Genomic DNA, 20,450 nt, shown 5'->3' on the forward strand with positions numbered 1-20,450 from the left:
AGTGAACTGACTGGAGGAAAATGCAGATGTGTTGTGTAGTTTACGGCTGTGCCAATCGTTCTAACCGAGAGAAGGAAAAGCGATTTTTTTAGAGAACCGAATATAGTCGTTCACAAAGGTCAGAAATAGGAAAAGCCGACAGAACAACGCCGTAAAAAGCGGATTACAAACCTACGTCTGCGGTCGGGAGGAGCAGAATCCGCTAATGCTCGTGTCTGCAGTGACCACTTAGACAAAGGTTTGTTACAAAGCTAAATAGTTTTTTGTGGTTTACCTTAACATAAACGAATCATTAATGACTAACGGCTGATGACGTTTGTTGACATTAAATAGTTGGGATAGATCAGTTACTGCCGATACACTGCAGTTTTTTCCATAACGTCTATACACATAAAATAAGAGAAACACTCACCCTGGAGAAGACCAAACGATAAACTTCATTTAGGCGTTTTGCACCGAGGTTGTGAACCCATCCACTGACAAAAAAAGTTATATGTTTCCAAACTTTTGTACACCTTTATCTGTTGTCTGGTGTAGATTGATGTCTGAAGAGCTAAATAGTTCGTGATCTCCTCTGCCTCGATTGTCGGCAAATCTTTTACTTCGGTTGAAAATTCTCTCATTTTCAATAAGATCAGTTTCACGTCCAATATATTTGTCGACTAACTGCTTGTACTTTTGCCTCGCTCCTGGCTCTAAATCCTGACAATAAGAACTCTTCTCCGTATCTGTGTTCTCCAGAGCCGTGTTTGTTTGTCGTGTTTGTCTTCACTTCCTGCCCTCCGCCTGAAATTCGCGCATCAACGTTATCACATGACTGAAACCCTCCAATTCTCTTAAACATCTGTGAAAGGAGCTGAAACATGCGTCTGGAGAAAAAAAAACTTCAAACCTGAGACAACAAGAACAGTTTGCTCACGAGAAATGGGTCAAACTACCTGTTGATCAGCACAAAAGTCTCATTGACAGTCACAGAAATTGTTTGTTTGCAGAGTTTGCCTCAAAAGGTTGTGCAACAAAATATAAAGTTAAGGGTACCATCATTTTTGTTTTTTCTAATAATTATCTTGAAGCACAGGTGAAAAACAATGTTTGATTTCTGTTGGACAATTTTCAGCAAATTTTTATTTATTATTGCTTTTCTCAGTTTCAAGTTATTTCAGTGATGACTGTTGATTTTTCTTTTATTGCCAGAGGGAACCAACCATTTTGAACACATCTGTATGTTAAAACAGGGATTACAGAAAGTCCTGCATTTGCCACGTTTACATGAGAGCTTTAATTCCGAATAAAAATAATTTAATTCTGAATAAAATTTGATTCCGCTTTAAAAAGTGAAGTGATTATAATGGAATTAAACGTTCTGAAGTAAGTGGGTGGTTTATTCTGATCTTAAAACCAAATTAATTTCTTCCTAGATCAGGGGTGTCAAACTCATTTTGGTCCGGGGGCCGTATCCAACCTACTTTGATCCTAAAGGGGCCGGATCAGAAAACTCATGGTATGTATACCTTAAAAATAACAATAAGTTCAAATATTTTTGCAGGGAAACGCAAATCTATTACAGAAATCTTTTTTTAATTGATGAACTCTTTGTTTTACAAAATATTATAATATTATGAACAACCTGAAACTTTAAGAAAAATAAAATTTCAACACAATGTTTTCACATGAACTTGTATGTAAATAGGAATAAGTCCATTTTTGTTGTAAAATCCTGCACTCGGCTCCACTTTTCTCATGTTGGACATTTTTCTGATGAGGGTGTCACGGTCAACAGTCAAAACGATCGTCCTTTAAGAGCGTTTGGAAAGAGACAAGTCTTCATTTGTGCTGCTCTGGTGGGAGGGGCCACGTACAGAGACACTGGAGATGCTGCTGTGATAAACACCACAGAAAATTAACACGATTTTAATAAAAAACATAATTAAAATATTTTAGAAGAAAATCAGCCGAGGGCCAGATTATAGGTCTTGGAGGGCCGGATCTGGCCCCCGGGCCTTATGTTTGACACCTGTGTCCTAGATCATGTAAACGTTTATTCTTCTTAAAAATAATTTGGGTCGTTCAGCACATGCTTGTCGGATCGCCCTACTCACAGGCAAAATGGCGACCCAGAGCAAAAAAATAAATTTTTTTAATAAGTATGTTTCACTGATGTAGACAGACACAAGCCATTTAGAGTTGGGATTTGCACCAATAGCCAATTAGAACACACTTAAAGGTTGTATGGAGGATTTTTTTTTTTTTTTTAGTTTCAAATTGTCAAAGTTTAAAATACCATTACATAGATGCAGCTTTGTAATTATGACCAAAAAAAAAGAATGAAAATCTATCAATTGTGGACGTGTTGAGGCCAGATAAACATCAGCCAATAGAAAACGAGGCTGCCTCATTTTCTATTGGCTGTTCAGTTGTCAATCAAACTCCCTACGTTTCTAGTGTAACTGACTCGTCATCGCGCGGGGATTTCTTGGTTTATGCGGCGGTTCTTAGAGGCTTTTTTAAACTGTCGCTTCCTCGCAGTTCGCACAAAGTTTGTCGCGACGGCGGACGAGAATCCACGACCAGTTCGCCGCAAAAGAAAGTCGGTTTTTGAGGTCGCTGAAAGAAGAGGAGGAGAAAAAGAGCAAAGACAAACTGAGGTGATTCTTGGAGATTTCTTCCAGCGACGGTGCGAACGAAGCAGACGAAGGGTCTAAAAACTGACGCGTCGGTCGCTGAATTATTTCTAGACAGGAAACTTCAACAGTGATTCTGAACAGACACTGGCTGTAAACAAGTGTGATTTCTAGAGTAAAGAGGCGGGAGGAGGAGGTGTTTCTACTGAGGAGCTGTGGAGGAGGAAGGTGGTGTCACGCATGCACAACATTTGAAAAATAACTGTCAATGTATTTCACTTCCCTTAAACAATCCTCTATACAACCTTTAATACATTTAAATGCCTTGTCTATTTTGTGGTGCTTTATTGTAGTTATGAGTCGTGGCTCATAGTCCTAGTTTAGTCCTGGTTTAGTCCTGGTCATAGCTTATGTCTCTTATTGCTTATTTTGTTAAAGAAGACCTGCTGTGCTTGTGTCTGCTCTACAGTTATAATTTGCACATTTTTAAATCACAATATTGATCTAAAACAACTTTATTATAGAAACACGTTCATTGACTTTCGCGTTAGAAAACTGTGGCGTCCAACGGGAGCTGATGTCGCCGTGAACGTCATGACACCCGAACGACTGAAAAAAAGTCTGGATCACGTTTGCGTCCGCGGCGTAACGACAAACCGAGATGAAAAGTTGAAAGATGAAAAGCCGGGAGCAGCTGAAGTGTGTGTTTTCTTCCGGTCGATGTAAATACGTTCGTGTCTCTGTCCAATCAGAACCTTCCCCGCCCCCAGACGCTGAGCGGAATTAAATAAAGGCAGTTTAATGTGTTTTCCATGCAAACCTCGAAGGAGAATATTTTAATTCCGAACTATTTAATCCAGAACAATTAATTCAGAGTTAAAAAACATCATGTAAACGTGGCCATTTTGCAAAATAGTCTAATGCTGTGACCTGGAGTTGTGTTTTGTTTCATTCACACATGTTTAAGTAACACTTTATTATTCGTCTGTCTACATCTCCAAAGCTTAGAATGCTCTGTTCCACCTTGTGATGTCGTCGAATTGTAGTTTAACCTTTAACCTTTAACCTCTGATTCAGTACAGATTGACAATTCAAGGTCTGAAATGATTCGCATGATTGTAGTGGAGGAGTATGGAGTTTAAGAACACGGTGGAGCACTTCCTGTATTACCACGTGACATCACAAGGTGGCACGGAGGGTTTCCTGTTTGAAGGACCTAAATCTGCAGGTTTGTGTGGTAAATGTGTGAATGAAACAAAACAAAAACACAACTCCAGGTCTGTTTGTGGTGATGAAACTACATCAGAACAGAAATCAGAAAATATGTGTGTGTGTGTGTGTGCGTTCGTGAGTTTGTGTGTGCGTGTGTGTGCGTATGCGCTGGTCCACACCGGTGTACATGACTCCGTTGAGCTCCACGGACATGCTGATGCTGCTGCTGCCGTTGGTGGTGAGGTTCACTGCAGACTCCTGCTTCACGTCTGGAAAATCAAACGACACGAGACGTCAAAACTCTTCACACCGAAACACATTTACACAAGTTTTCCAATCGTCACTTTGTGTTCTTCAAAGTGTTTACAAATGTGTGTGGCATTTCTTGTACTTAGGAAAGGTAGGAAAGAGCGTAACATAGAACCAGTGTTGAGGAGTGACAGATTACATGTACCGGAGTTATGTAATTACAGATTACAGTTACTTTGTTGAAATAAATGGATTACACAGCGGTATTTTCCTGTTTTCACATTTTGGGCTGTATCCCCCTTTTTTTTCCTTCTTCTTTTTTTCGATAATTCCACTCATTGCCGGAAAGTAAACCAGGTCTAAACTAGATCTAAACCAGGTCTAAACTACATCTAAACCAGGTCTAAACTAGGTCTAAACCAGGTCTAAACTAGGTCTAAACCAGGACTAAAACCAGGACTTAAACCAGGTTTAAACTAGATCTAAACTAGACCTAAACCAGGTCTAAATCAGGACTAAAACCAGGATTTAAACCAGGTCTAAACTAGGTCTAAACAAGGACTAAAACCAGGACTTAAACCAGGTCTAAACCAGGTCTAAACAGGACTAAAACCAGGTCTAAACTAGATCTAAACCAGGTCTAAAATAGGTCTAAAACCAGGTCTAAACCAGGACTAAAACCAGGACTTAAACCAGGTCTAAACTATATCTACACTAGACCTAAAACAGGTCTAAACCAGGACTAAAACCAGGTCTAAACTAGATCTAAACCAGGTCTAAACCAGGACTAAAACAGGATTTCACAGGACTAAATCCTGCTGTGTGGACGTGTCTCCTCTTCTTCTATCAATAATATTTTTAATTTGGTTCAGTAAAATCTGGACTTTTTATTTTCTTTTATCAGACAAAACATCTTACGATTTACTCGTCTTTGCTTCTCTACAGCAAATCAAATAATCCAAAGTAATCAGATTACATTACTCACTTTAAGTAATTTAATGGATTCCGTTACAAACTACATTTTGGGGTGTGTAATCTGTAATCTGTAGGGGATTACATTTTAAAAGTCACCTTCCCAACACTGCATAGAACCTTGTGTAGTGTCTAGAATCACCACTAGATGTCGCACTAATCACGCCTCATTAACTGTGCTTTGTGTCATTTGTAGAAAGTTTAATGTTGATGAGAACAATTTAAAAATAACTTATATGTTAAAAAAAACAGATTCAGAACCAAGATTACGGAGCAAAGCATCACTGTGAAAAGAGTTAAGTTATAGAATATGGAAATTTTACTTTTTAAACTTTTTGGACAAGTCGTGCGCACTTTTATTTCATCACACCTGGACGACTTTAACGAACTTTATTCCAGCATCTGACAAAAACACTTTACCGATTACAGTGAGTCCAAAACTCCACCACGACTTTTAACAGGAACCAAAAAAAAACGTGAGCACATAACCTCAATTCTTGCGCCATTGCACTGGCTTCCTGTTCATTTTAGAGTAGATTTTAAGATTCTGATCGTTTGTTTTTAAAGCTTTGAATGGACCGGCCCCACGATACGTCTCGGACCTCATCCAAATTGACTCCCCCTGTGCGCTCTGAGGTCCGAGGTCCAGCTCCGGCTCGTGGGGGCCTAAGACGAGACTTAAAACCAGGAGGACGGGACCTTCTCTGTGACCCAAACTGGCTCCAAACTCTGGAACGCTCTGCCCCCTAGAGGAATGTTTTAAGTCTCGTCTTAAAACCCGCTTTTATTCTCTGGTTCCAGTGCAACTTATCTACTAAAATGTTGAGAGGTTCTAGTCTTGCGTGTGAGTATCTGCTGCTCCTGTTCCTCCTGTACCAATGTCACTCGGCTCTACTGCGCATGTCTCCTGCAGAAAGAGCCTCTGTCCCGTCCGCGTCACGTCACTTCGATCGCATTAACATTTAATAAACAAACTTATAAAGACAAAGACTGAGAAGACTGAACACAAATGTCGCCGAAAACGAAATCAGATTCTGCAGATCACAAACTGCGAGTCGTGAAATCTGCAGCTGAAAACAGAAAAATCGAGCAGCAGAAAGAAAGTTTGGAGTGAGCGAGGATGCACCGTGAAACTTTCCTGAAGTCACTGGATGGATGGACAAAGCCTGGACTTCAGTGACACCGAAACCATCCTGTCGGGATTCAGAAAGACCCGAGTAATTCTAACTGGAACTGATGCATACTGGATTTTTATGACAATAAGTCGCACTTTTTTTTCATGGTTTGGGTGTTTCCTGTGACTTACGCTACGGTGAGACTTAAATGTTTATGGACTAAAACAGGACTAAAACAGGTCTAAACCAGGATTGAACCAGGACTGAACCATGACTAAAACAGGTCTAAACCAGGTCTAAACTAGGTCTAAATCAGGTCTAAACCATGACTAAAACAGGACTGAAACAAGATTAAACCAGGACTGAACCAGGACTAAAACGGGAGTAAACCAGGTCTAAACCAGGACTAAACCAGGACTAAAATAGGATTGAAACATGATTAAACCAGGACTAAACCAGGTCTAAACAAGTACTGAACAGAGACTAAAACGGGACTAAACCAGGTCTAAACCAGGACTAAACCAGGTCTAAATCAGGTCTAAACCATGACTAAAACAGGACTGAAACAAGATTAAACCAGGACTAAACCAGGACTGAACCAGGACTGAACCAGGACTAAAACGGGACTAAACCAGGTCTAAACCAGGACTAAAATAGGATTGAAACATGATTAAACCAGGTCTAAACAAGTACTGAACAGAGACTAAAACGGGACTAAACCAGGTCTAAACTAGGTCTAATCTAGGTCTAAACCAGGACTAAAGCAGGACTGAAACAGGATTAAACCAGGTCTAAACCAGGTCTAAACCGATGTCGGTTCCTGGTTTCTGATTTTATAAAACAAATTTCCCACAAAAAGTGCGACTTATAAATGTTTTTTTCTTCGTTACACATTATTTGGCTGGTGCGACTTATACTCCGGAATTACTTATAATCAAAATAAAAACAGAAAAATATGGTAAGTTTCTGTCTTTTATGCGCGGTTTATAAATCATATTCCAGGTGTCGTACTCGATCCGGTCGGTCTTAACTTCACTTTACCCAAAAAGTGCGACTCATACTCCCAAAAATTACAGCAGTTATTATTTTTGCGGAAATTACATGACGTTATTTCCGTTCAGCCGATAAAATAGTGAAGATAAACCATCTCAGTCTGTGGAAAAGTCTGTATTTTTAAGTAAAATATGAACCAAAATCAAGTTACTAAAGACTTTTTCTTAAAACATTTGTACCAAAATGACGAGGCGGTGCTGCCCGATCCTACGTGTATCACAGAAGTACAGAGCGGGGGCGGTGAAAACGAGAGTTAATCATGAAAGGGGGGTCTCGAAAATAAGCACAGATACTCACAGTGGGAAGACAAACCACAACTTTTACTCAAGTAAGAGCTGCTTCGATAAAAATACTACAAGTGGGAGGAAAAGTTAAGGTGCCTATAGGAAGTTCCAAACCACCAGCTTCTTGTGCTGTATGTTTCTTTATGTCTCAGGGTACTTTCCTTTAGCGTAGACTCTCTGGTGTGTGTGTGTGTGTGTCTCAGCTGCTCACACACACACACACACACACACACACACATACGTATAGGGGATTTCCCTGCGCGCTCTCTTTGTGCAGTACTTTCTATACGTTGAGCAGAAGTGTGCGTCTGCGAGAGGGACTTCCTTATCTCTGCTGCTGTGGTTAGCGATGAGGCGGCTTCTCGCGGAGGTTCAAACGGCCACGCTCGGTAAAGGTGAAGCGTCACGTCTGTGGAGGTGTGAGCCGTTATAGTAACACATGGAGAGCGTGGATACGGGCTCGGAGAAACGACACGTGAATTACAGAGAGATTCGTGGATTGGGTGGCCGATATATTAGGTCAATATTTGGACTTTTAAGCGTATCTGGTATCGGCTTTAAATCTGCTGCACAGGCCGGTGCCGCCGCCTCGAAATACACACAGAGCTTTACTTTAATGTGAAGACATAAAAAGGTTAAGGTTTGTGGTAATAAACGGCTGTGGGCGAGATGGTTGTAAGTTTAAATTTAATCACGTGATGACACAGGATCACAGAGGAATACAGAGGACATAAAAATACCCAAATGAGTTTAGTGAAACCAGTACATACTAGGGTTGTCAAAAGTAGAAAATGAGATACAATCAGAACTAAAACAGTACTGAAAGACACTCATTTCAGCAGGTATCAATTCTAAAGAAGTGACATTGACAGGACAGAACTGAAGCTTTTCTGAAGCTTTAGGTCCATATTTGGTTCCATCTTTTACACGCAAATGACAAATTCACCTCTGAAAACGAATCTTTCAAAAAACTCCGGCTAGAGTGGAGGTTTTGAAAAACTACGGTTTGGCATTTGCGTGTAAAGTGAGACAAACAGTTTTAGGAGCTGATGAACTAAAAGTGTGACCAGTGTTTCCCTTTTGCTCTGATGATGATGATGAAGATGAAGCATCAGAGCAGCAGTCGCATTTCTTCTGGTGAAACACTTGTCATGTGTTTACATTTGCACACAGCTGATGGATCATATCCATGACCAAAGATGAATGAGGGCTTTTTCAGATCTGTGGAGAGGCGAGCCCCGCTCACTAATGCATGTTTTTCAAGGTATTTGTGAGTAAAACTATGAAATAAATTCACACTGGTGTAGTTATGACGGCGCTCGATGGAGTATTTATGTGGGTCGATGTAAACGAAAACTTTTTTGAAAACGATGCTGTGTGTACAATGTTATTCTGGAAAACGGAGGGAGTGAAATATTAGTTTGTCAACAAACCCGGCTCTGTGTAAACGCAGCCTTAGATGATCTTGAGCTTTATCAGAACAAGTACAAGAGCCACAGACGAGTACACGTCCATAAACCACTGTGAAATTAAACTGATATAAAACCACATGGGAAGAGAAAAGAAAGTTCTACCATTTAATGTGGAAAATCACATTCTGCTGTCTAAATAGTTTTCAAAAATGTATTATTATTATTATTATTATTATCATCGTGGCATTGGAATGAGCATAGAGTCTAATCCTTAGTACAGAAATGAAGTTTCCAAAGTGGCTGTGGTGACATCACTGGTGTGAACTCACCTGTGCTCTGGTGGTTGATGCGGATGTTCATGGGCAGTTGGCTCATGGCCAGCAGGTTGTGCTGTAGAGCTCTCTGCAGGAGTCTGTGGTGCTCCTCCGCCGGCACGGCCATCTTCTTCTCTGGAGGTTCTCCTGCCTCCAGTTTGTCCCTCAGCTGCTCCAGCGCCGCGACCTGAGCAGCCATGGCCGCCTGAGCGGCCTGCACCGCCGCCACCGAGTGCCCGGCCAGCGCCCCGGCAGGTAGACGAGCCATGCCCACGCCGGGCAGAGGCTGGCCCCCCTCCTCTGTGCACACACAAACACACACACAAACACAAACACACAAACACACAAACACACAACACACAAACACACAAACACACAAACACACAAACACACACACACAGAGACAGACAGGAGAGGAGGTCAGTGGATGATAAAGAGATGGTTGCACAGTTTGGAAACACTTTTTCATTCATGTTCCATGATTATTCTCACTGTAGATTCTCAGTGAACTACACGTGTGAATGTACAGACACAATATCAACTGAAAGTAACACCAAACTTGTTTCAGATTTTAGATTAGATTTTAGAATCCACCTTTTGCTTTCATCTCACCTTGTGAAACTGGCTGATGAATCAGTTGAGTTCACTCGACTGTAGGCAGGTACTTTTTTTATTTAACCAATCGCTGCTGTTTGGTGGTGACATATGAAATGCACCAAATCCCGTAGGAAGAAGGACAATAATGTCTTTCCCCTTGATGAAATTCACTAAACATTCTCTTAGTTCTGGCTTTGAATCCTTGATCTCGGGAATCTTCGCCAACACAGAATGTCTGTCTTCGTCTACATGCATCTCGACACTTTGTTTACTGTTGTGCTGTTCCACAAAACGGACACAGACAGAAGCCACGAGTTTGACGTCACGACTTCACAGCTCACAGCTGATTGGCCGGTGCACGCTCTACAACGTCCGGGGTTCTTTTAAAACGTCTAGTGTATTCTGATTCCTGATCTAGTCACTTGAGAGAAATGAAATTGAGCAGAGGCACTAGGTGATGCTAAAAGGCAGAGCTGTGAAGTGAAAACCATTTCAGGGAATTCATGGTGAAGTTGAGTGAGAAAAGGCCCAGGCTTTGCAGCTGTTGATAAACCAAATGGGTGGATTCTGAATATTGAATTGAGTTATTTAAATGTGTTTCTTTGCTGTATAATTCCAAATATCTTACTTATGCAGTTGAGGTCTTTTTCGTGTACGTGTGTGTGTGTGTGTGTGTACGTGTGTGTGTGTGTGTGTGCGTGTGTGCGTGTGTGCGTGTACGTGTGTGTTTTTACCTTTCTTGATCTTCTGGATGGGGGTGAGCGTGGCTCCGTTGGTGCCCATGGACATGCCCACAGACATGCCCACCCCGGGCGCAGGGATCTTGGAGGAGGAGAGCATGGTGGGCGTGCCGTTGGGGGAGTAGGTGAAGAGGCTGGCGCCGAAGCTCTGGCGCCGTCCCTCTCGCCGGTTACTGTCGATGGCGGCCTGCAGCTCGTTGGGGTTACTCAGACCGCGCTTGTCACATTCGTACGGGTACAAGTACTTCATGTATCTGCAGGAGGACAGAGGAAGATGTTTTTACTCCTGATTTAAAGGGTGCTTTTCAAACTTTTAATATGCTTTTTGTTAGTTTTTTTGGAAAGTATAATAAATGAGAACTTAACGGTTGTTTCAAACTGTCAGTGAAAGTTCAAAATAGCTTTATATAGATGCAGCAGCCTTGTAATTATGATAATCAAAAGAATGAAATCCGTATCTTGGACGTGTTGGGGCCAGATAAACATTCATTATCTATTGTCTCTTGGGTTGTCAATCAAACTCTCTACATTTCTAGCGTAACTGAGCGGCCGGCGCTCTGGGATTACATGGTTTGCATAGGCCACAAGACTCTGTTTACTCGACCGACACAGCGGTTCTCAGCGGATTTTTCTAACTGTCGCTTCCTCGCAGTCGGGACGAAGTTTGTCGCGATGTCGGACGAGAATCCACGACCAGTTCACCAGGTCTAAACCAGGTCCAAAACCAGGACTAAACCAGGTCTAAAACCAGGACTAAAACAGGATTTAACCACAACTAAAACCAGGACTGAACCAGAACTAAAACCAGGACTAAACCAGAACTAAAACCAGGACTAAACCAGAACTAAAACCAGAACTAAACCAGAAGTAAAATCACGTCTAAACCAGGTCTAAACCAGAACTACACCAGAACTAAAACCAGAACTAAAACCAAGACTAAAATCAGGTCTAAACCAGGACTAAACCAGGATTAAAGCAGGACTAAAACAAGATTTAACCACAACTAAAACTAGGACTAAACCAGAGCTAAACCAGAACTAAAATCAGGTCTAAACCAGGTCTAAACCAGAACTACACCAGAACTAAAATCAGGTCTAAGCCTGGTCTAAACCAAGTATAAACCAGATCTAAAACCAAAACTAAACTAGAACAAAAACCAGGACTAAAATCAGGTCTAAACCAGAACTACACCAGATCTAAAACCAGAATTAAACCAGAGCTAAATCAGAACTAAAACCAGGTCTAAACCAGGTCTAAACCAGAACTACACCAGAATTAAAACAGGTCTAAACCAGGTCTAAAACCAAGACTAAACCAGGACTAAACCAGGATTTAAACATAACTAAAACCAGGAGTAAAATCAGGTCTAAACCAGGTCTAAACCAGAACTACACCAGAACTAAAATCAGGTCTAAGCCTGGTCTAAACCAAGTATAAACCAGATCTAAAACCAAAATTAAACCAGAACAATAACCAGGACTAAACCACAACTAAAACCAGGAATAAAATCAGGTCTAAACCAGTTCTAAACAAGGTCTAAATCCAGGTCTAAAACCGGGACAAAAACTGGGTGTAACCAGGACTAAACCAGGCCGTGCGTCTCCTCCCATACGCTGTTTGGGAGTTTGGAGACCACTGCTCTGTACAACCTTTAAGTTCTAAAAGTGCGTGGTGGACTGTCGCTGTGGAGCTTCATTTATTTATTTATTTTCTCCGTTGTGTGATAAATAAATCTGCGGGCGTGTGAGGTACTGACTGTGTGCGCAGCGTGAAGGCGGCGCTGGTGATGGACGTGGGCAGGTTCAGTCCTTTGGTGATCTCTCTCCACAGCTTCTTGTTGATGACCTCCACCAGGCCGCCCTTCTCCGTCACCAGGCGGTACAGCATGTACAGGTCCAACACCTGCTTGGCCATGATGGGGATGCGGTTCACCGGGGTCCCTGGAAACACAACACAACACAACTCAACACAACTCAACACAACTCTTTAAAACAACAGATAGAAGAAAAACGCTTACATGACCCTTCTGTCCTGAAATAGAACGGTTTTCTCCACATTTTCCCCATTTAAATCTTCTTAAAAGTCCTGTAACTACTTTTTTCTCTCCATATATCGTATTTTTCAAACTATAAGTCGCTCCGGAGTATAATGCCAGGCGTACACTGTGCGATATTTTCGGTCGTGTCACTCTGCCCCAGCTTAGACTGTACGACCAAATCGCAGGGTTTAAAGGTTCACAGCTCATGAATCATGTTCACACTGAACAAACCGATGCTCGAACGCGACCTGCGTAAGCACACTGTACGTTCACATAACGACCGGAGTTGTTGTTGTTCCGGAAGTAGAAAACCACGGAATTAAAAAAACACAGACACAATGCTGATCCAGGCAAAAAACAGACGCGCTGCCTTGGCAATTTGTGCCATTCTCTGCGCAGACAAGAACAAAAAGAAGAGGCGACGAATCTGGTCAAAGAAATGTCTGGGCAGACGTGGGCAGACGTGGGCAGACGTGGGCAGACGTGGGCAGACGTGGGCAGACGTGGGCAGACGTGGGCAGTACGGGTTGTCAGTTCTTCAGAGGGAACTGGAGGTAAGAAGCATCAAGTTTTTCACCAAACTTGTGTTCTGTGTTGCTCGATCAGCTGCGCCTCCATGTCCTGTGTCCAAAACAGTCGCTGGCGCCATCGTCCCCCACAACCTCATGTCCTGCTTCTGCTTCTGTGTCCGCACATGCTCAGTCTGACAGATTCTGGCAAATCAGCTCGTGGAACAACTTCAACAGAGCGAAACCCTCACGAGAGGCGACTGGATTTCAAACAAGTTTCATTTTCTTACGACCTACAAATGTCGATCGGGAGCAGGTTGTGAGGTATAAATCGGATTTCTTTACCCCATGTTTACGACACAAAGCACGACACACGATGAAGCCAAAACTCGGCCCGATCCCCAAAACGTGAAAAATTTGTTCAAAAAGGGTCAAAAATCGCATAGTGTACACCTGGCTTAAATCGCACCAGCCAAAGAAAAAACTTATATAAGTCGCACTTTTTGGGGGAAATTCATTTTATAGAATCAGAGACCAGGAACCAACATTTCCTGTGTAAAGTGAAGTTGTAGTAAAAACAATAGAAGAGAGAACAACAGACTGTTAACGTCACATATGAACAGTTCTTCAGATAAACTATAACATAAACAACAGAACAGAACAAGTTTAACAAACTCTCCATCTCACTCCAAATCACTAAATCCATTCAATTCTTCATCCTCGGTGTCACTTCTGAACAACTCCTCGACTCCGGAGGTAAACGTTGCGCCGCTTCCTCTTCTGTGTCGCTGTCGTCAGACTCAGCATCAGTTCCAGTTAGAATTATTCGGGTCTTTCTGAATCCCGACAGGATGGTTTCGGTGTCACTGAAGTCCAGGCTTTGTCCATCCATCCAGTGACTTCAGGAAAGTTTCATGGTTCATCCTCCCGGTGTCACAAGTTTCTCTCTCACTCCAAACTTTCTTTCTGCTGCTCCATTTCCGTTTTCAGCTGCAGATTTCACGACTTGCAGTTTGTAATCTGCAGAATCTGATTTTGTTTTCGGGGGCATTTGTGTTCAGTCTTCTCAGTCGTCTTTATAAGTTTAAAGTTTAAATGTTAAATAGTTGAGTGGTGCAGAAGTAACGTTGCGATCGACTGACATGATACAGACAGGACAGAGGCTCTTTCTGCAGGAGACATGCGCAGTAGAGTGAAGTGACAGTGGTACAGGAGGAACAGGAGCAGCAGATACTCACACACAAGACTAGAACCTCTCCACGTTTCACTCAAACATTTTAGTTGATACACTACTGTTCAAAAATTTGGGGTCGCCCAGACAATTTTGTGTTTTCCATGAAAAGTCACACTTTATTTACCACCATGAGTTGTAAAATGAACAGAAAATATAGTCAAGACATTGACAAGGTTAGAAATAATGATTTTTACTTGAAATATATATTTTTTTTCCTTCAAACTTTGCTTTCGACAAAGAATCCTCAATTTGCAGCAATTACAGCATAGCAGACCTTTGGCATTCTAGCTGTTAATTTGTTGAGATTATCTGGAGAAATTTCCCCCCACACTTCAAGAATCCCCTCCCACAAGTTGGATTGGCTGGATGGGCACTTCTTGTACCGTACGGCCAAACTGCCCACTTCTCTTTCTACTCTGTTGGAGCCTTTTTGTGCTGTTCTCTGAAATCTTCAGTTTCTTGGCAATTTCTCGCATGGAACCGCCTTCATTTCTAAGACCAAGAATAAACTGTCGAGTTTCACATGAAAGTTTTCTTTTTCTGGCCATTCTGAACTTTTAATTGACCCCACAAATGTGATGTTCCAGATACTCAACCTGCTCAAAGGAAGGTCAGTTTTATAGCTTCTCTAACCAAAACTAAACTGTTTTCACCTGTTCTAACATGATGCACAAGGGTTTTCTAATCATCCTTTACCCTTCTGATGCAATGAGCAAACACATTGTACCATTCGAACACTGGAGTGATAGTTGTTTGAAATGGGCCTCTGTGCACCTGTGTAGATATTACATCAAAAAAACAGCAACGTATAGAGTGTATTTCTGATTAGTTTAAAGTTATCTTCATTGAAAAAAACAGTGCTTTTCTTTCAAAAATAAGGACATTTCTAAGTGACCCCAAACTTTTGAACGGTAGTGTAAGGAAACACCCAAACCGAAAAATACGGTACTGAGAACGAGACAAACTTGGATGCGTCCTCTGTCTTCAGGCTGTGGCAGGTTCAGTACTGCAGAACTGTTTTAGGACTGTAAGAGCGTGGGCTACATCCAGATCCTCTAAAAGCGTCCGGGTGAATCTTGTGGGTAAAGTGCGGTTGGAATCAGATTAGTAATGAAGCATTAAACGTCTGGAGCTGCAGACATAACACGGTGGAACATGAACAGGCTCTGGGTTCGCTGGGTTCAGTCTGGAGATAATGTAGAAATATGGAGAGGAAATCAGTTTAGTATTAGATTATCTTCGTTTAGTCTCATTAATGGAATATTGAGTCCGTGTCGGCGTGGACATATGTGCTCCGCCGTTCGTCCTGCCACATCCTGAGGGAACACCATGCTCCGTCCTGCGTTCACTCAATTATTGTTCTTTTATTTGAAAAACACGCGCTCTTACAGGGAGCAGTGTCACCTCTCCACAGACCCGACCTGTAACTTGATAGATAAGACACACTGTTCGCTGCCGTACTGTGGAACTCTCGAAAGTTTTCCCACACCATGATGAGGCCGGTATTGATCTGAGGCTTTTGATGCATTGTTAACTGCGCAAACTAAACCGTAAAATCTTCCGAGTGAGTTTCACGAGCAGGAAAATGTGAGCAGAATTCACGGATCCAGATGGATTTGGGAGTTTTTGCCAAAATCTGCGAATCTGAGGCGGAGAAAATGTTTTAAAATGCAGATTTACGTTGGAGATTGCACAAGATATCTCATATTTATTTATTTTTTTGCTTTAGTTGCTTAAGATCAGCAGTGCAGATAAGCGTCTAGAACAAACCTTGACAAAGGATTTTAGAATTATATTAGTGATTATTCAGGTGAACAGTCACCAGAGTCCATCGCTCTGAGATAAGTTCATTTTCATCTGAAGTTTGACTGTCAGATGTTCCATGATATAGACTTGTTTTATTCTCTGTCCATTCTGTCTTTGTCGGAGGGTTTCCTCTAGTTAAGTCTGTGCAATTAATTGAATTTTTATCGCAATTTGTGTGTCAAACGATCTTCAAACTCATACATAACAGTGACTCTTTGTCCGCACTTGTAAATAGTTCATATACTTTAATTCAATATGTCTGAAAAACACAAAAGAAAGCTCTTTGTGTTGGATTAGAAGAGTGGGGGTGGGATTAAATAAGTTAAGAAGATGTGTGAGTGATCCGTCACCACAATTTCTCCAACATAATGGGGCATGTTTCAGTAGAAACTTGCAAAGATTAAAGGAGTTCTAAAATATCTAATTTTTGTTTTCCTGTCAAATTGCTTCCATAGATCACTGTTGAGGTCCGAGATGTACTGTGACCCCGGTACTGTGTACGTCTTGGACTTCACCTAGATTTACTCTCCCTGCTCGCTCTGAGGTCCGAGGTCCAGCTCCAGCTCGCGGGGCCTAAGACGAGACTTAAAACCAGGAGGGACAAGACCTTCTCTGTGGCCAGACCCAAACTCTGGAACGTTCTGCTCCTCCACATCCAAACAGCCTCCACGGTGGATGATGAGGTCCGAGACGTAACATGGGGCCGAAACATTCAAGGCTTCAAAAACAAACAACAAAATCTTAAAATCAACTCTGAAACGAAATGGAAGACGGTGCAGCGACGCTAAAATCAAGGTTATTTGCTCTTGTTTTTTGGTTCCAGTTATGAGGCGGGCAGCAGAATTTTGGGCGAGTTGTAAAGTGCACGGAGGCTGAAGCTAGAGAAAAGTGCGTCTTAAAACCCACTTTTATTCTCTGACTTTTAACACCGCGTGAGTTGTGTGGTCCTCTCTGTCTTTTATTTATTTTACTTATTTACTGTTATTTTATGATTTTTATGGGTTTGCTTTGATTTGCTTTTACTGGTTTTATCGTTTCAGGACTTGTATGACCAAATTTTACCTTTTTGTGGCCTTCATTTTCTGATCTCTGCGCAGCATTTCGGAAAACTCGCTCCACTCTAGAACTAAAGCGGATTTGGATCTCACAAAACGACCCTGCGCTCTCTAGTGGTCCGGGGAAACACAAGCTGATGTCACTGGATCCGCTCTCTAATACAGGGGAGTGTACAGAGCGCACGGCAACAGGAGGTAAGGCTATCCCCCCCTCGCAGATCCGATGTGTCCCGCTCTGCTTATAGCCTGGGAACCACGGGGCAGGGCCTCCATAAAGCACTCGTGTTTGAAAGGCAGCACGGCCCCACCCACCGCGATGAAAGAGGAGACGGCCCAGCGCTACACTCTCTATAAATGACTCCACAAGTAATTCGTAAAGTGCATATGACAGCTTCATGTTGCTCTCGTTCCGACCTACTTCGCTGGATCGTACCGGCGGTCAGTATTATCGTAGTTTTACTTCGGGAAACGGCGGAGAATTAAAGAACAAAAACACGGGAAGTGGCTCTGGGTCGTAAAACCGAATCCCTCTGTCAGAAAACTCCGTCGAAACTCCATCCACAGAGACAATTTACGCCCAAGGAAGGACTCTTTCTGACACTTTAAAACAGGGGTCATCAATATGAGGCCCGTGGGCTAACTCCGGCCCGCCACGCCCCTTTGACCGGCCCCCACCACTTGAAAGCAATCCACAAAAGTTCATGCCCTATTTTTTTGTTTAGTACTTTTTGGCAAATAATAACACGTCTTCGTCTTGTGTTTTGTTGATTTTGTTCAATTAAAAAATTATGTCTCAATCACATTTTTTTGCCACCGAATCCGAGTCATTTGAGTTTGAGTTTCTGCCAATACTGAGTCCCGAATCGATACTTATAAAACTTATGAAATGAACTAAGAGCAAATGAGCAAAGAATTGTGATTGTGCTGATTTCATGTGTAGGATTTGGGCTGAAATTGTGAAAAATCAAATCCAAAACTTACATTTTTTTATAAACTTTTCTAACCATTCATCATCATCGTTGAAAATCTTTACTTTTACCACAGTCTGGTCTTGAAATGTGTAACTTAGTAAACTTAATGAACTGGACAAAACAGGAACCAGACCAGAACCAGATCAGACCTGAGACTCGACTCTGCACAATCTACACTTTGTATATTTGATATTTTATGGAAGAATGTGCTTTATATTTGAAATATTTAGGTTAGTGCATGATATCCAAATAATACAAGATCTTATAATAAATAAAAACAAGATGACAGAAGCACCGCACCGCCTCCACATCCATAAACCCACTCAGCGCAGCACCGCCACATCGCTCCCACCGCTCAATAAACGCTTTGTGCCGCTTTTCCCACCCTCCCCGCCAAAAGCGCCAACTCGAGTGATGACGCCATCGGCCGCGCAGGTGTGAACACGGGACACAGAACCACAGGAAACAGCGTCCGAGCGCGACACGACCCAAAAGTCCCAGCGCTGGACAGACAGTAAATAAAAAAAAACAGTTGTGTGCTGTGTGTCCTGTGTGTTATATACATATATTATTTATCCGATACCTGATCGGAACATAACGGCCGGAGTCCACCATCACGTGATCGGATCGGGACAACCCTAATTTATATGAAGTGTTTATATTTAAATAATTACATGATGTATTTACATTTGTTGCCATCGCATGTTTCCAAACGTCTTCCTGTGATGTGAGCATGAATAGAGACTATTAGGCGGGCGACTGTTCTGTTTTGCTTGTTCTCTGTTCTCATTGGTTGGTTGACTTCTCTGATTTAAACAAGCCCCGGTGTTTTAATTGGCCGCCCATTCAAGTCAATGGGCCGAGCTCAGTGAATCCGTGTATCATTCGTTCATTCATTCATTTTTCATTATAAAACCAAAAATAAGAAAACGAAAAAACAACAGTTTTCTTTGTTATTTGTCTCCAAAACCAAAATGAAAAAACGGATAACGGCCGTTTCCCGTTTACGTGACTTCAGTGACTGCGATGCCGGACTTTTGCATCGCATACGGACTGAACCGGGACTGATCCAGGTCCGAGACCAGACCGAGACCAGACCGAGACCCGAGCGGGACTGAGACCAGGACCAGACCGGGACCAGGGCGGACTCCGAGCTTTGACTCCGAGCTTTGACTCCGAGCCTCCACGGGGTCCAAGCCTCAGCTTCGAGCTCCGGCCCTGCCGTGGGCTCTGAGCCTCCGGTCTGGTCCCGCTCTGGTCCTGGTCTTGTCTCGGTCTCGGTCTCAGGCCCGCTCTGGTCCCGGTCTGGTCCCAGTCTCAGTCCCGCTCTGGTCCCGGTCTGGTCCCGGACCTGGTCCATTTGAACCAAAAGCTCTTAGTTCGATTCATTTTCATTGGTGTGAAAGCGTCAGTCGGATGCTTTGCACCACCTCGGAACCAGCCGCGGTTCTTGAGCGCGGAGGACCAGAGCAGCTCTGTCCCGGTCTCAGTCCTGCTCTGGTCTCGGTCTGGTCTCGGACCTGGATCCGTCCTGATTCAGTCCGTATGCGGTGAGACTTGGACCAGAGGCTCAGAGCCCACGGCAGGGCCGGAGCTCGAAGCTGAGGCTGAGTCCGCCCTGGTCCCGGTCTGGTCCCGGTCTGGTCCCGGTCTCAGTCCCGCTCTGGTCTCGGACCTGGATCCGTCCTGATTCAGTCCGTATGCGGTGCAAAAGTTCGGCATCGCCATCACACAAGTCACGTAAACAGGAAACGGCCGTTATCCGTTTTTTCCATTCTTCATTTAAACACAAAATCGAAAACTGAAAAAAACGAATCGTTATCCCTTTTTTCATTTTGGTTTTGGAGACAAATAACGAAGAAAACTGTTGTTTTTTCGTTTTCTTATTTTTGGTTTTATATTGAAAAATGAATGAACGAATGATACACGGATTTCAGTGGCGCATGACTCCAGATTTGCATTGAGCCCGGCGAGGTTCTTCCGGTGGCTCTGGGCCGATTGAGCATGTGCAGTAGTGTCTTTTCTTCCCACGGCAATGCACGCAAGCGCACACAAGGAGCGCGGTCTTGTCTATCACGTGATTGCTTTGACCAATCAGAGCGAAAGGAGCAGAGGGAAACCAAAGGGAACAATTATAAAGCGTTTTTTAAGAGAACTAAAGGATTTTGAGCTGAGGAAAACTTTATGATCTAAAAATAGGTAAAAATCGCCACAAAATCCGAAACAAACACGCGCAGTTTGTGATTACATTGCCTCTATGAGACAAAT

General features: G+C 42.7%; 1 protein-coding gene across 1 annotated transcript in view; it reads right to left on the bottom strand.

The window, feature by feature from the left end:
- arid3a (AT rich interactive domain 3A (BRIGHT-like)) overlaps positions 1–20,450 on the bottom strand; it is a 113,251-nt gene that overhangs the window by 8,071 nt on the left and 84,730 nt on the right. The window contains exons 4-7 of the mRNA XM_020931699.2: positions 12,326–12,509; positions 10,564–10,823; positions 9,248–9,532; positions 4,013–4,102 (exon numbers count right to left, since the gene is read on the bottom strand). Of these exons, the coding sequence (XP_020787358.2) occupies positions 4,013–4,102; positions 9,248–9,532; positions 10,564–10,823; positions 12,326–12,509 (819 nt within the window). The remainder of the gene's footprint in view (positions 1–4,012; positions 4,103–9,247; positions 9,533–10,563; positions 10,824–12,325; positions 12,510–20,450) is intronic.

Source organism: Boleophthalmus pectinirostris, unplaced genomic scaffold (genome assembly GCF_026225935.1).
Source record: "Boleophthalmus pectinirostris isolate CB_2022bp ecotype Guang Dong unplaced genomic scaffold, ASM2622593v1 HiC_scaffold_7, whole genome shotgun sequence".
NCBI classification, from domain to species: Eukaryota; Metazoa; Chordata; class Actinopteri; order Gobiiformes; family Gobiidae; genus Boleophthalmus; species Boleophthalmus pectinirostris.